This window comes from Rhamphochromis longiceps, linkage group LG17 (assembly GCF_057381845.1).
Source record: "Rhamphochromis longiceps isolate RC_006_pf linkage group LG17, R_longiceps_female_GT1.1, whole genome shotgun sequence".
Lineage (NCBI taxonomy): Eukaryota > Metazoa > Chordata > Actinopteri > Cichliformes > Cichlidae > Rhamphochromis > Rhamphochromis longiceps.
The window spans coordinates 22,303,321-22,316,329 of NC_140573.1; the positions used below are offsets into that span (position 1 = coordinate 22,303,321).

At 41.1% G+C, this 13,009-nt stretch overlaps 1 protein-coding gene across 1 annotated transcript; it reads left to right on the forward strand.

Moving 5' to 3' along the window:
* Window positions 1-432: 432 nt before the first annotated feature.
* Window positions 433-7,552, forward strand: slc35e3 (solute carrier family 35 member E3). The gene is made up of 8 exons (XM_085386287.1): window positions 433-731; window positions 2,034-2,494; window positions 2,630-2,740; window positions 2,822-2,881; window positions 4,343-4,441; window positions 4,776-4,858; window positions 5,791-5,875; window positions 5,962-7,552. Exons 2-8 carry the CDS (start codon window positions 2,102-2,104, stop codon window positions 6,061-6,063), a joined length of 933 nt encoding a protein of 310 aa, XP_085242413.1. The 5' UTR covers window positions 433-731; window positions 2,034-2,101; the 3' UTR covers window positions 6,064-7,552.
* The last annotated feature ends 5,457 nt before the right edge of the window (window positions 7,553-13,009 follow it).

Sequence of the window (13,009 nt, forward strand, 5' to 3'; positions counted from 1 at the left end):
CAAAAATGGCGAGTTCCAAGGAGAAAACCACTGACCAAAGACAGGCCAAAGGCTAGTCTCATGTTAGCCAAAACACATCTTGATGATCCCAAAGTCCACAGAATGTTTTGGGAAAAATATACTTTTAGAAGGTTTAAGTCCTGTTACACCTCACATAAAACTAACACCACATTTCATAAAAAGACCATCATACTAACAGTCAAACATAGTGGTAGTGTGAATGTCTGGGGCTGCTGCCCTTTAGGTTCTTTGTGTGGCCCAGTCAGTTTGGACTTAAATCAGACTGAGATGCTTTGGCACGGACTTAAACATGCTGGAAAACCCTTCATTGTGGCATTCTGCAAATTCTGCACCCGGCTTAGTTTCTCTATGGAGGGAGACATCTGCCACATAGACCACCTCTGCGCTCCTCTTCCCTCCGGTCCGTTAGCAGCCGCTGTTGCTTGATAGACACAAACGGTAAACGGTGTTAAACTGGGAGGAAGCAGGAACATATTCACTCACTGGGTGTTTTTTTTTCTTCTCCTGCTGCTAGAAGTCACGGCTGTGTTACGATCTGCGGAAGAGCAGGGAAGACATTCCTCCGGCACAGCAGCGGGGATTTGGGCACTGCAGAGGCCGGGAGAGGAGCTTCGAACGCCGGGGAAGACCGGTACCTCTCCGGGGTTTGTTTGGCGGCAGCAAGGCGAGACGGAGGAGAAGCAGGGAGGCAAATGGAAAGATGACCCGAGGTAAACTTTATTCAGTGCCTGGCAGACAGACAGAGAAGCGGATAAGTCTTTTTTTTTTTTTTTTTTTTTAATATATATACTACGTATCGTTTTAGATGTGAGTGGAGCTGTGAACTTGAGTAGCTCTACCGGTTTCCACCTAATGGTTTTAAGTAAAACATAAAGTAAGACCGAGCATCAGGCAGAACTCCGTTATTTTAACCGTTAACCATTACAAACGGCAAAATGTTCCCTCCGGTAGTCTGAAGGCTTGGAGAGGGCTTAACGATTATTATGCTATTTACGACACTGGATTACAATTTAAGGAACTTTCTTTTGTGTGCTTTCAGTGTATTGGAGTAAAAACACCAATATTAATCTCTAATATTCAGTTAGGTCCATAACTATTTGTTCACTGGGACGCCTAACGTGGCTTAGCCATTATTACCCTAAAAACACAAATAAATCTATGATAGAGAGCAGAAACTTCATAAGTCACCAAGTAAACGCACTGCTCAGCCCAGCAGCACCCAAAGGCCCAAAAGGCCACTACAGATAATAAAAACAACTTTATGACATCTAACCAAGTAAAAGACTTGGGCAAGTGTATCACAGTCAAAGTCTATAACTAAGGGATGACTTCATGAATGGAAATGGAGATGATTTACAACAAGGTGCAAATACTGGTTACTATTAATGCTTATTATTGAAGTGATTGCTTACAGAAACATGAGGATGGATTGCAAAGTGTAAAGGGTTGTACTCGCTCCTCACAATCAGACAAATGACACAAAACTGATCAGATAGCTTCAAAGTGGAAATTCATAATGACCTAAAGAAGGCTGCAAAAGTAAACTAAAATAATAATAATAATGTGATATTCTTCATTGGACAAGTCAGTCACCTGATCTCAAACCAATAAAACAGCCTTTCTGTGACTGAAGACTCAATAAAACAAGCAGCAGCTGACAAGAGCTGAAGTAAAGGCATGGCGGAGCATCTCAAAGTAGTAAATGCAGCATTTGGTGATCACTGACTTTCATCCAAGTACCAAAAATAATCCCTATATTTAAGTTAGTTTGCTCAATTACGTCTGAGACTCAAAAATTGAGGTCTATGTATAAATATGATAATATATTTACCTTCATATAGTTAATTCAGTGCTTTTGTTAAACCTTTTAATGATTTTTTTAATTGTAGTTGTTGGATTCTCAAAATAGAAAAACACTTATCTTGCTTGTAGCTTGTATTGTACCATGAGCGTCTTGACTGTTTTTTTTTTTAGTTTTAGACTTTCTAACACTCGTATCTCTCTTTGGCCAGTGTGAGCAGCTCAGCTAAGTTCAACAAAGCTCCGTCTGAGTAACTTTAACTCTGAGGCCTCCCAGATCATGGCTGCCAGCTTTTTAGCCAACAGGAGCATTGTTGCTGGCCTGCTGGTCAATCTATTCTCCTCCATCTGTATCGTCTTCATCAACAAATGGATCTACGTACACTATGGCTTCCCCAACATGACCCTGACCCTCGTTCACTTTGTGGTCACCTGGCTGGGACTCTACTTCTGCCAGAAAATGGATGTTTTTGCTCCAAAAAGCCTTCCGATTCGCAGGATCGTGTGGCTGGCTCTGAGCTTCTGCGGGTTCGTGGTATTTACCAACCTTTCCCTACAGAACAATTCGATAGGAACGTACCAGTTGGCTAAAGCAATGACCACTCCCGTCATCATCCTCATCCAGACCACCTACTACAAGAAGACCTTCTCCACCAAGATTAAACTTACACTGGTTAGCAAAGTCCCATCTGCTTGTTAGAGCTGTAGAAACATGCCAATCTGAATGATTCTTACAGGATACTGGGGTTTGGGTCACTTTGGGGTAAGTGAGAAACAATGTCAGCACAATCTGTTCCCCTCTCCTCAGGTACCCATAACATTAGGAGTGATACTGAACTCGTACTATGATGTGCGGTTCAACTTGCTGGGGATTGTGTTCGCGTCTCTTGGAGTTCTGGTGACGTCACTTTACCAAGTGGTGAGTAAATGTATATGCTGACAAAACACTCCACAGAGACTGAAGTAAAGTAATTAACTGTTCTCCACATTTCTCTCTCAGTGGGTGGGGGCAAAGCAACATGAGCTCCAGGTGAACTCCATGCAGCTTTTATACTATCAGGTGAGACCCAGCCTCAAACCAAGTAAGAGATCACTGAATACTCAGTATCTAGAGTTAGATAATCTAATCAGTTTTCCTATGTAATACTGCTTATTATGCGATGGGGGTAGAACTGGACTGCTTACTTTGCTTGCCTTGAGTTGTTGGTCATTATTTATTATTGTTTTGTCTGTGGATTTTATAAGATGTTAGAATTGATTTGGAACTCTATTTTGGAATTTGCAACAAGACTTTTGTACTTGTTGATTTTATTTATTTATTTTGACCAGAGACTTGATTTTAGATTTATTTCCTTTTATTGGGGCCTGAGGTTTGTAGCTTTAGTTTAGGGTCATAATTGGAGACTCGCTGGCTTGTCTCGACTTGGAACCAGACTGAAGATGCAAGGCTTTGGACTTTGTTCCCTTTCATTTGGGATTTGGCCTAAGACTTTCAGATTTAGTCCCAGGACTTCTTTGCATTTTTTTTGGAACTGGAGTTGGAAATTAGATCTTTAATATTTGTTTACTTGCTAATATTTTATTTTGGACTTGTTTCCCTTTTCTTGAAACTTGTAATGCTAATGATTTATTACAGGACTTGTTGATGAACAACTGGGCTTTTGATTTTGGACAGCAAACTGGATAGGGACTTTAGACCCTGGGCTTAATTTTTGTACTATTATTCATTTCATTTGGATTATTTCCTAGGTTTTAATAAGTATATTTCTAGGAATGTTTGGCCTTACATTAAAACTGGAATTGGGACTTGTTATTCTTTTCTTGGGATTCTTAGAGACTTAAAATTTTCATTTTTGATTTGCAGGTTGCTCAATTGTGTCTTGATTTGGATTCATGATATTTTCTTGGACCCGCTGGTACAGAATTATGTGGGACTTGTTACGAGTTGTCATCTAGAGTTATGTTGGTACTTTTTGATACTTTCAGATGATTTGGGGCTTTGACGTTGGCCTATGGCTCGTCCTGTAACTTGCTGATATAAATTATTCAGGACCTGTTACCGTCATATAGGGCTTCTTCATAATGACTTGCAAATTGCCTCTAGATCTGCTGATGTTTGGTTTAGAGCTTGTTTGTACCATTCAGTTCCAAATGATGGTATTGGAATTGGACTTGGAATTAAAAAGTACTTTGTCCACTAGATCTTTAGTACCACGTATTTAACATAGTTTTCAAGGTTTTTGTTTAAAAAAAAAAAGACAACTTTAAAATTAATTATTTAAAATGTATTAATTAAAAGATTGTTTGACGATTGTCACCTCACCAACACAGTGTAGACTAGAGCAGTAAAATCAAACGTTAATCAGCTTCAGTGTCTATTAAGCAATGTGTCTTAAAGACACATTACAGGTCAGAGACAGATTAGCTGAGAGCTTTGGAGTAATAGTAGGATGTTATTTATATTTTATACTTGTTATAATGCAATGGCTGTAGATTTTTACTGCACAGACTGTCCTTTTAGGCTCCTCTATCGTCAGCCTTCCTGCTCTGCATCGTTCCACTGTTTGAGCCGCTGACTGGATCCGGAGGAATATTTGGACCCTGGTCTTTGCCTGCTCTGGTCAGACTCAACATGACACACACACTAACACACCATTTAAAAAGACGCACACAACTGCAGCTACATGATCTGCAATTGGATCTAATGTCTGGGACTTTCCAAGTAATAGTCTGCCACATTTTATCAAAGACATTAAAAGCGGGGCATTTATTCTGCCTGTCTGTTCTGCTGATAGTCACATTGGTCAGTTGGTTATTAAATACTGCTATATGTATTAATAGATAGAAGTGTTTAATTTAATACATTGACTCATGTTCCAAGTCTTAGTTTGAGATTTGGAGCAGCTGGTAACAGTGTTTTCCTTTTCTTCTGGCTGCTTTCTTCTTCCTTCTAGATGACTGTGCTGTTCTCGGGCGTGGTGGCTTTCCTGGTCAACCTATCCATCTACTGGATCATTGGAAACACCTCACCTGTTACGTATCCTCAAACACTTGTGGGCCAGAAGAGGTCTTGTAATGTCAGTGGTTGCTTCAGTTTGTCAGTGGTTGCTTCAGTTTGTCGTGGATCTCGTTGGAGTTTACTTTAATAAATAAGTAAACTGAAGTAATTTGTGCAAATATGAGGCTTTCTTTGGACTTCTTGTGTTCCTGATCTCCTTCAGGGGAGACATTGGTTTTCTCTGGCAGCTTTGGGAGCTACATATGTATCAAACTTTCTAGTCTTATTGAAAGGGTTGCAGAACTTCTTAAAATGGTGTTTAAGAAGTTCTTTACAGTGAACCTGTTTATGTCTTGGAAAGATTTAAAACCTCCTTGAGTCAGTTTTCGTGTTTCAGCGTCTTGAAGTCTTTGTGAGGAGCTTTTTAGGGATTCAAGAACTCCAAACCAAACACCTCTTTAAGGGTTGAGAACTTTTATATTAAAGGTTTTGTGTCTTCTTGATCATTTCGCTGTTTTTCTTAGGTTTTGAGGACTCACCCAGGTTTTTGGAACTTTTTTTTTTTTTTAAGAATTTTTTAAGGCGGTTTTAGGTTTCTGGTTTTATTGGTATTTTGTGAGGAGCTGTCTAACCTAATGCTCATCTAAATCAAAAGTAGGCAGTTGATGTAGTTCAGGCATCTAACTAGTGTTTTTAAGGCATGTTGAACATGTTATCCTTCCAGAAAGTCACAAAAGAGAGAAAGGCCTGTACATTTCTCCATTGATTGCGTTCCTTACACCTCTGACCCAGATAAGTGGTAAAAAAAAAAAAAGCAAATTGCAATTAAACATCTTGAAGAGGTCTTCAGAGACTTCTGGAAGAGTTGTGGTCTTTTCAGAATAGTGCTGAGGGGTTTGCCTCAAGGTCCTTCTGGTACAAATATTTCAGATGACATTCATAAATGTTGTTATCCTGATTCTAGTTCACAGCTATAACATGTTTGGTCATTTTAAATTCTGCATCACACTGGTTGGTGGATACCTGCTCTTCCATGACCCACTCTCACTCAACCAGGTGAGTCTTCCTGTGCTGCTCTGATGAGTCAAACCAGGCAGTTTTCAGTTTCCAAACCTTCTACTCTCCTCCCGTCTCTCACTCAGGCGTTGGGGATCCTCTGTACTCTGGCAGGTATCCTGTCCTACACTCACTTCAAGCTGATGGAGCAGGAAGAAGGGAAGAGCCGGCTGGCTCAAAGACCCTAGGCCATCTTTACATGTTGGTCTGCTGCACAGACTCCTGCTATTGGCCATCCACAGTGAGACCGGCTGGAGATACCTCTTTAGATATTTTTACCATTTTTATTACAGGTATTTTTTTAGAAGAGAAGGGATTTCATCGTGGATCGTGTCAGATTTAAACGTATATGGCATGTTAACACTGCTGTTCGTACTACTTCCACTGAGCTTCAGCAGCACTGATCCAAAGTCTTAAAGAAACCTGAAACTCATAACAAAGGCAGCTCCTCAAGTGTTAAATCACTCTCATCACGCAGCTTTAACACAGATGGATGGAGGTGTGGTTTAAACCAACCAATCAAAAGAAGGCTGCAGTTAAGCTCTGTGAAAGATCCTTCAGGACACCAAACCTTCATCTACTGCTGGAGGCTGAAAAAAAATTGCAATTACAGTAATATTAGAAAAATTGCATCATCATCTGCTGTTTTTATGATTTTTGGTACTCACATTAGCTGTAGAGTTGAAGGACTTCGACATTTATGATAGTCCAGACATGAAGGCAGAAGACATTGATGGGAATCCATCAGCAATCTGCATGGACATGTTTAAACAAGTTTACATAGTGAATACTTCTGTCAGGTCCCACCTGTTATCCATCAACCACTGGAAGAAACCAATTTGATTTGAAGTGAAATTTGAAGGATTTTACTTATTAAATCATCTCAGTGACTTACAGATCATGAACACAGAAACTCAGACACTGTTGGGGCTACAGCAGTTTTCCAAAGAAGAAGTCAGTGGCAGAAGCTTTTCTGTTATCAGCCTTTCTGTATAAGTAATTTCCATAGACTGATGAAAATTAATTTGATTGCAAGTCAAATACCAGTAACTTACAGGTGGTATGAAGTGATAAATGAGGTTCAATATTCAATAATCAGTTACTAAATAACTTCTCCATAAACTTCTAAAATTTGTGGAAGACTTTATAATCAGGCAGAAATGGGTCAAAGTGAACTGGTTTATAAAATGATGGTTTCTTCCATTTCTGAGTCTCTGGCTCCTGTTACTGAGCTGAAAAGTGACTCGTTGCAGTTCTGCAGGACTGAGTTTGCTGTGTAAAATTTTTGTGGATTTTGCAAACGTTATTTGTTTGGCCCTTCAAATCAGACACTGCCCTGAATGATTCATTAATCTGTTGGGGGGGTTTGTTGTTGTTTAGAGTCTGCGATAGGTCTAGTTTTATTTCAGATTTAGCCACATTCATTGCTGATGTAACTTTTTAAAATTAGTATTTTTTTGATAAAATTTTCTTAGCTTGTGTAGCTGTTATTTAGAGACATATTGCATTGTTTGGGGTTTTTTTTCCTGATCCTTTGTCTTGACCCTGTTGATGGTACAGGTGGGATTTTGGGGACGTGGCTCAGCGAAGCATGACGATCTGCTATTGTGGATTACATATCTGGAGAAATATTCAGTTGCTCAAAGAACTGTTGAAATAAAACTTTAATCTTCTGCATCGACAGTGATTTCTTCTTCATGACACTTTGTGATGTACAGCAGCTTCTGAACATGTAGTCCTCAATCTGACATCCTCGTGCTGAGCATGCTCAGTAGAGCTTTCTTGTTTATATTTCACTGTATTAAGCAAATTCAGCCTGCTGAATAAAAACAAATTTAGTGGCAGTTTGCATTGTTTGAGGGTACACAAGTATCTAGATGTGGTGCTCCTGAAAAAAAACCACCATCCGTTAGTCTTTATGATCTTGTTTACTTGCTATCATAAATATGCTTTTAAAATGACTTCTTTTATTAAACGTGGCCAAAGTCTGAGCTAAAATTTCTGACATGCAGTCTTATCTACTCTTCACTTTGTATTAAGCAAGAAGGAATGTTGCATAAACAGACATCTTGTGCACAGAACCTCTACGCACCTGCTGTTCAAACCTGTGTATTGGAGGCAGCCAATGAGAAGAGAGTTGGTTTAAAGGGTGAGGATGAACTGAGTTTGAGCTTTACAGCAGTAGCTTTGCATGTCTGTAAAATATGGAGTTGGAAGTTAGCAGAATGGTTTAAACACCCTCTTTAGGAAGGGCAGCATTTTCATCATTAATCGTCCAGACATGACATCGTAAAAAAGCACACGGTTGTCATCTGTAATAAGCATGTTATAATATAACCACACCTAAGTGGAGTTCTCCAGTGAATGGCTTCGCTGTGGAGCGTCCCTGGGTTTCCCCTCACATGCATGTGTGCCTCGTTCATACCGTGCCAATAAAGCTGCAATTGTAACATACACACACACACAGCAAGGCTGTGCCAGGAGGGAATTTCAGATGAATGAACAAGTGGAAAGAGTGTGTTTAAATAAATCTCTACTCTCTGAGGAATGAGCAAAACCCGAGAACTGTTATTAAACTGCATACTGCGGGCATCCTGCTGCTACCACTGTGGGTATGTATAGATGGTATTCAGAAGTGTTATTTTTGGGAAGAGAGGACTAAAATGCAGGCTCTGGGAGGCCGAATAAAAATAAAAGGAAAAGTTAGCTTTAAAAGCTGATGAAATACATACTGCTAAAATCACAAGAGGAATCAGAGACTTGTGAAAAGCACAATGAGAGAAAGTGGAAAAGAGGGAAAGGCAGAACTAGAGCCACAGCTGAATAGTTCATTTCTCTTGGGAAAGTTTCTAACTGAGTGAAGTGTCCCTGAAGCGCAGCCACAATAAGAGCTGTCTGAATTCTGTGAATACTTGGGAAAAGTACTTCAGCCTTGTTGTCTGTCTTGTTGTATCTGCCACCGTCTTCTAAACCATACATCCATTCTCTTCTGCTTATCCGGTTGAGGGTTGCTACCATAGGACGGGAGTCAGTCTGTCTCAGTGCTAACCACTCCACCCTGTCTTCTTCCCTCTTTCGTGCACTGTCGGTTGCTTTGGATGGTTGCATATATATATATATATATATATATATATATATATATATATAAAAATTTAAAAAAAAAACACTCAGCACGCCCCTGCGGGCGGTCTATCCTTCAAGCTCGGGTCCTCTACCAGAGGCCTGGGAGCTTGAGGCCTGCGCAGTATCTTAGCTGTTCCCAGGACTGCGCTCTTCTGGACAGAGATCTCCGATGTTGTTCCCGGGATCTGCTGGAGCCACTCGCCTAGCTTGGGAGTCACTGCACCTAGTGCTCCGATTACCACGGGGACCACCGTTACCTTCACCCTCCACATCCTCTCGAGCTCTTCTCTGAGCCCTTGGTATTTCTCCAGCTTCTCGTGTTCCTTCTTCCTGATATTGCTGTCATTCGGAACCGCTACATCGATCACTACGGCCGTCTTCTTCTGTTTGTCTACCACCACTATGTCCGGTTGGTTAGCCACCACCATTTTGTCCGTCTGTATCTGGAAGTCCCACAGGATCTTAGCTCGGTCATTCTCCACCACCCTTGGGGGCATCTCCCATTTTGACCTCGGGACTTCCAGGTTATACTCGGCACAGATGTTCCTGTACACTATGCCGGCCACTTGGTTATGGCGTTCCATGTATGCCTTGCCTGCTAGCATCTTGCACCCTGCTGTTATGTGCTGGATTGTCTCTGGGGCATCTTTACACAGCCTGCACCTGGGGTCTTGCCTGGTGTGATAGACCCCAGCCTCTATGGATCTTGTACTCAGAGCTTGTTCTTGTGCTGCCATGATTAGTGCCTCTGTGCTGTCTTTCAGTCCAGCTTTGTCCAGCCACTGGTAGGATTTCTGGATATCAGCCACCTCCTCTATCTGCCGGTGGTACATACCGTGCAGGGGTCTGTCCTTCCATGATGGTTCCTCGTCTCCCTCCTCTTTCTTGGGTTTCTGCTGCCTGAGGTTTTCACTGAGCACTCGGTCAGTTGGGGCCATCTTCCCAATGTATTCTTGGATGTTCGTTGTCTCATCCTGGACTGTGGTGCTGACACTCACCAGTCCCCGGCCCCCTTCCTTCCGCTTAGCGTACAGCCTCAGGGTGCTGGACTTGGGATGAAACCCTCCATGCATGGTAAGGAGCTTTCTTGTCTTTATGTCAGTGGCTTCTATCTCCTCCTTTGGCCAGCCTATTACCCCAGCAGGGTACCTGATCACGGGCAGGGCGTACGTGTTGATGGCCCGGATCTTGTTCTTACCATTCAGCTGACTCCTCAGGACTTGCCTGACCCTCTGCAGGTACTTGGTGGTTGCAGCCTTTCTAGCGGCCTCTTCATGGTTCCCATTTGCCTGCGGGATCCCCAGGTACTTGTAACTGTCCTCTATGTCTGCAATGTTGCCTTCTGGTAGTTCAATCCCCTCAGTTCTGACTACCTTCCCTCTCTTTGTTACCATCCGACTACACTTCTCCAGTCCGAACGACATTCCAATGTCATTGCTGTATAGCCTGGTAGTGTGGATCAGTGAATCGATGTCTCGTTCACTCTTGGCATACAGTTTGATGTCATCCATGTACAGGAGGTGGCTGACAACTGCTCCGTTCCGTAGTCGGTATCCGTAGCCAGTCTTGTTAATGATCTCACTGAGGGGGTTCAGGCCTATGCAGAACAGCAGTGGGGGTGGGGGTGATGATATCTCCCCCCCTGACCTGGCGTCCTGACTCCTCCTTGCCGTAGCATTTGTGTTGTACCTCGTCAATCTCTTGCTGTGAGAGCAGTCCCTTCTTTCGAATGTTGGAACACTGAGCTACTAGTTGTTTCGCCGTCATTGTGGATGTTGGGTATCGAAGAATCCATAGGTCCCTCATCCTATTCATGTAGCCCCTTCCGCCGGGGTTACTTGCGTAGTAGCATTCCAACAACGCCCTGTTTTCGTCTCTTGCCCACCGATGCCTTCTTGTTCCAGTAGCCCACTTTTCGTCAGGGTGCCCTGGTTCCTCAACACCTGACGCGGACCTTGTTGATCCGGGCGACGTCCGAGCCGGCACGCCTTCATATTTATCTGTCTCGCTCATGTCTGCGGTAGGCTCGCTTAGCATAGGGGGTCTAGCCTTAGGACCCTTACTGGATACAGACGCCCCAGGCAGGAATCGAACTTGCGATCCTATATATATAGCTATATATATATATATATATACACATACATACATACATACATATGTATATATAGGCTGTATCCCAATTCAGGGTCTGCAGCCTTAAAGGCCGCATTTTAAGGCCGATTACGTCACCGCGACGCGACGAAGGCTGTCCCAATTCGAAGGCTGCTCGAAATGCGGCCCTCAAATGCGTCCTTCATTTCCCTGAATTTTAAGGACGTGGCGGTGTAGACTTAGGGGCCCAACATATCCCAGAATGCATAGCGCGGCGATGGGTGTGGATAATTTTGCCGAAAAAAACGGCGGACGAGGGGCGCTCGAAGAGTAAACTTTAAGTAAGTACTGAATATTATGTCACTTATTTATGTGCAAATGTTTAATAACGAAGAACATGAAAACATTACTGTTGGCCACATGTCGGCAAAGTTATGTGACATTAGTGACGTTTGTACAAACTTGTTTTTAAAGCCTTTACTTTAAAATATACACCATTCAATAGCTGAGCTTAATCTTACAGAGAATGATCAAAGCTTATGTAGAAACAAACAAACAAATGAACAAAAGATTTTCTCCTGCATTTCTGTCAAACAATGCTGTATGTAACGTTTCCAGCTGTTAGTATCATGGTTGCTAGGCAACCTGGGCAGCGCAACGGAGGCTAGACCGTCCCATTTCATAAGCCTCGTATTTCCGGCCTTAGCGGTCTTTAAGAACGCGGCCCTTGTGGACCGTTAAGGCTTTTTTTTTTTTTTTTTTTAGTAATATTAACATACAAACAAAATGCACCATATATTACAGATTCAGAGAATAAACATTCCTTACATATTAACAACTTTCATACATAGGAAAAAGAAAATATAAAGATGGGGTCACATAACTTAACAGATTATTAACTTACTAAATCAAAATCTTCCACAAAGGAAACAAAAAAAGCAGCCTTTTTATTTTTTAACTAAGGTCAAAGATTTAACCAACAGGTTTAAGTCGTTTTTCCAGTAAGCTAGTGTTGGTTTAGTCTTAAGAAAACGACATTTATGTATAAATTGCTTGCACATGATTAATAACATATTAACACCATAATTAGTTTTCTTTTCTTTCAAAAACACTCCAAACATTATCATATTTAAGGTAAATAGGGTAATTTGAATCCCACTGGAATAAAGCCAGGTATGAAAATCCAACCAAAATATTTGTATAAAATTGCACAAAAAGAATAGATGGTCCAAATCCTCCTCTTCTGTTTCACAAAATACACAATTACCCGTTTCTATTTTGAATCTATCACCAAGGAGTCTATTTGTCGGGTAAATTTTGTTCAAGATTTTAAATTGGACTTCTTTCCCTTTAGGAGGGATAGGGAAGGTGATATAATCAGTTCTTATTTTTTCAATTTCTTCCCTTTGGAAATCTTTTAATATGTAATTACGTCTAAGTAAATTTGGAGAATAAAGACTCCTTAATGAAGATCTTAGAAACTTATTATTGCATTTAGCATCACAAAATCGAATGCGATCTATATATAATTGCCTTAACTTGGGGGAGATGTCAGAATATATTATATCATTTACAACTATGTTTTTAAGTGACAATGGAATGGATTTTATAACCCGATTAAATTTACTTTTAGAACATTGGATATTAAACTTTTGGCAAAAATCTTGATGTCCTAGAACATGTCCTTCCTCATCTACAAAATGGGCAATTGCCCAAACACCTTTTGATAACCAATCTTGAATAAAAATAGATTTTCTGTTCATCAGTATATATCTATTGTTCCAAATTGGGCTATTATGTGGAGTGAAATTATGTTTAAATAACATTTTCCAATAAAGAAGGACCTGTTTATGGAATTCAGAGAGTTTAACAGGTAGCTTAGTAATTTCAAAGTCACATTTTAGGAGAAAATCGATACCC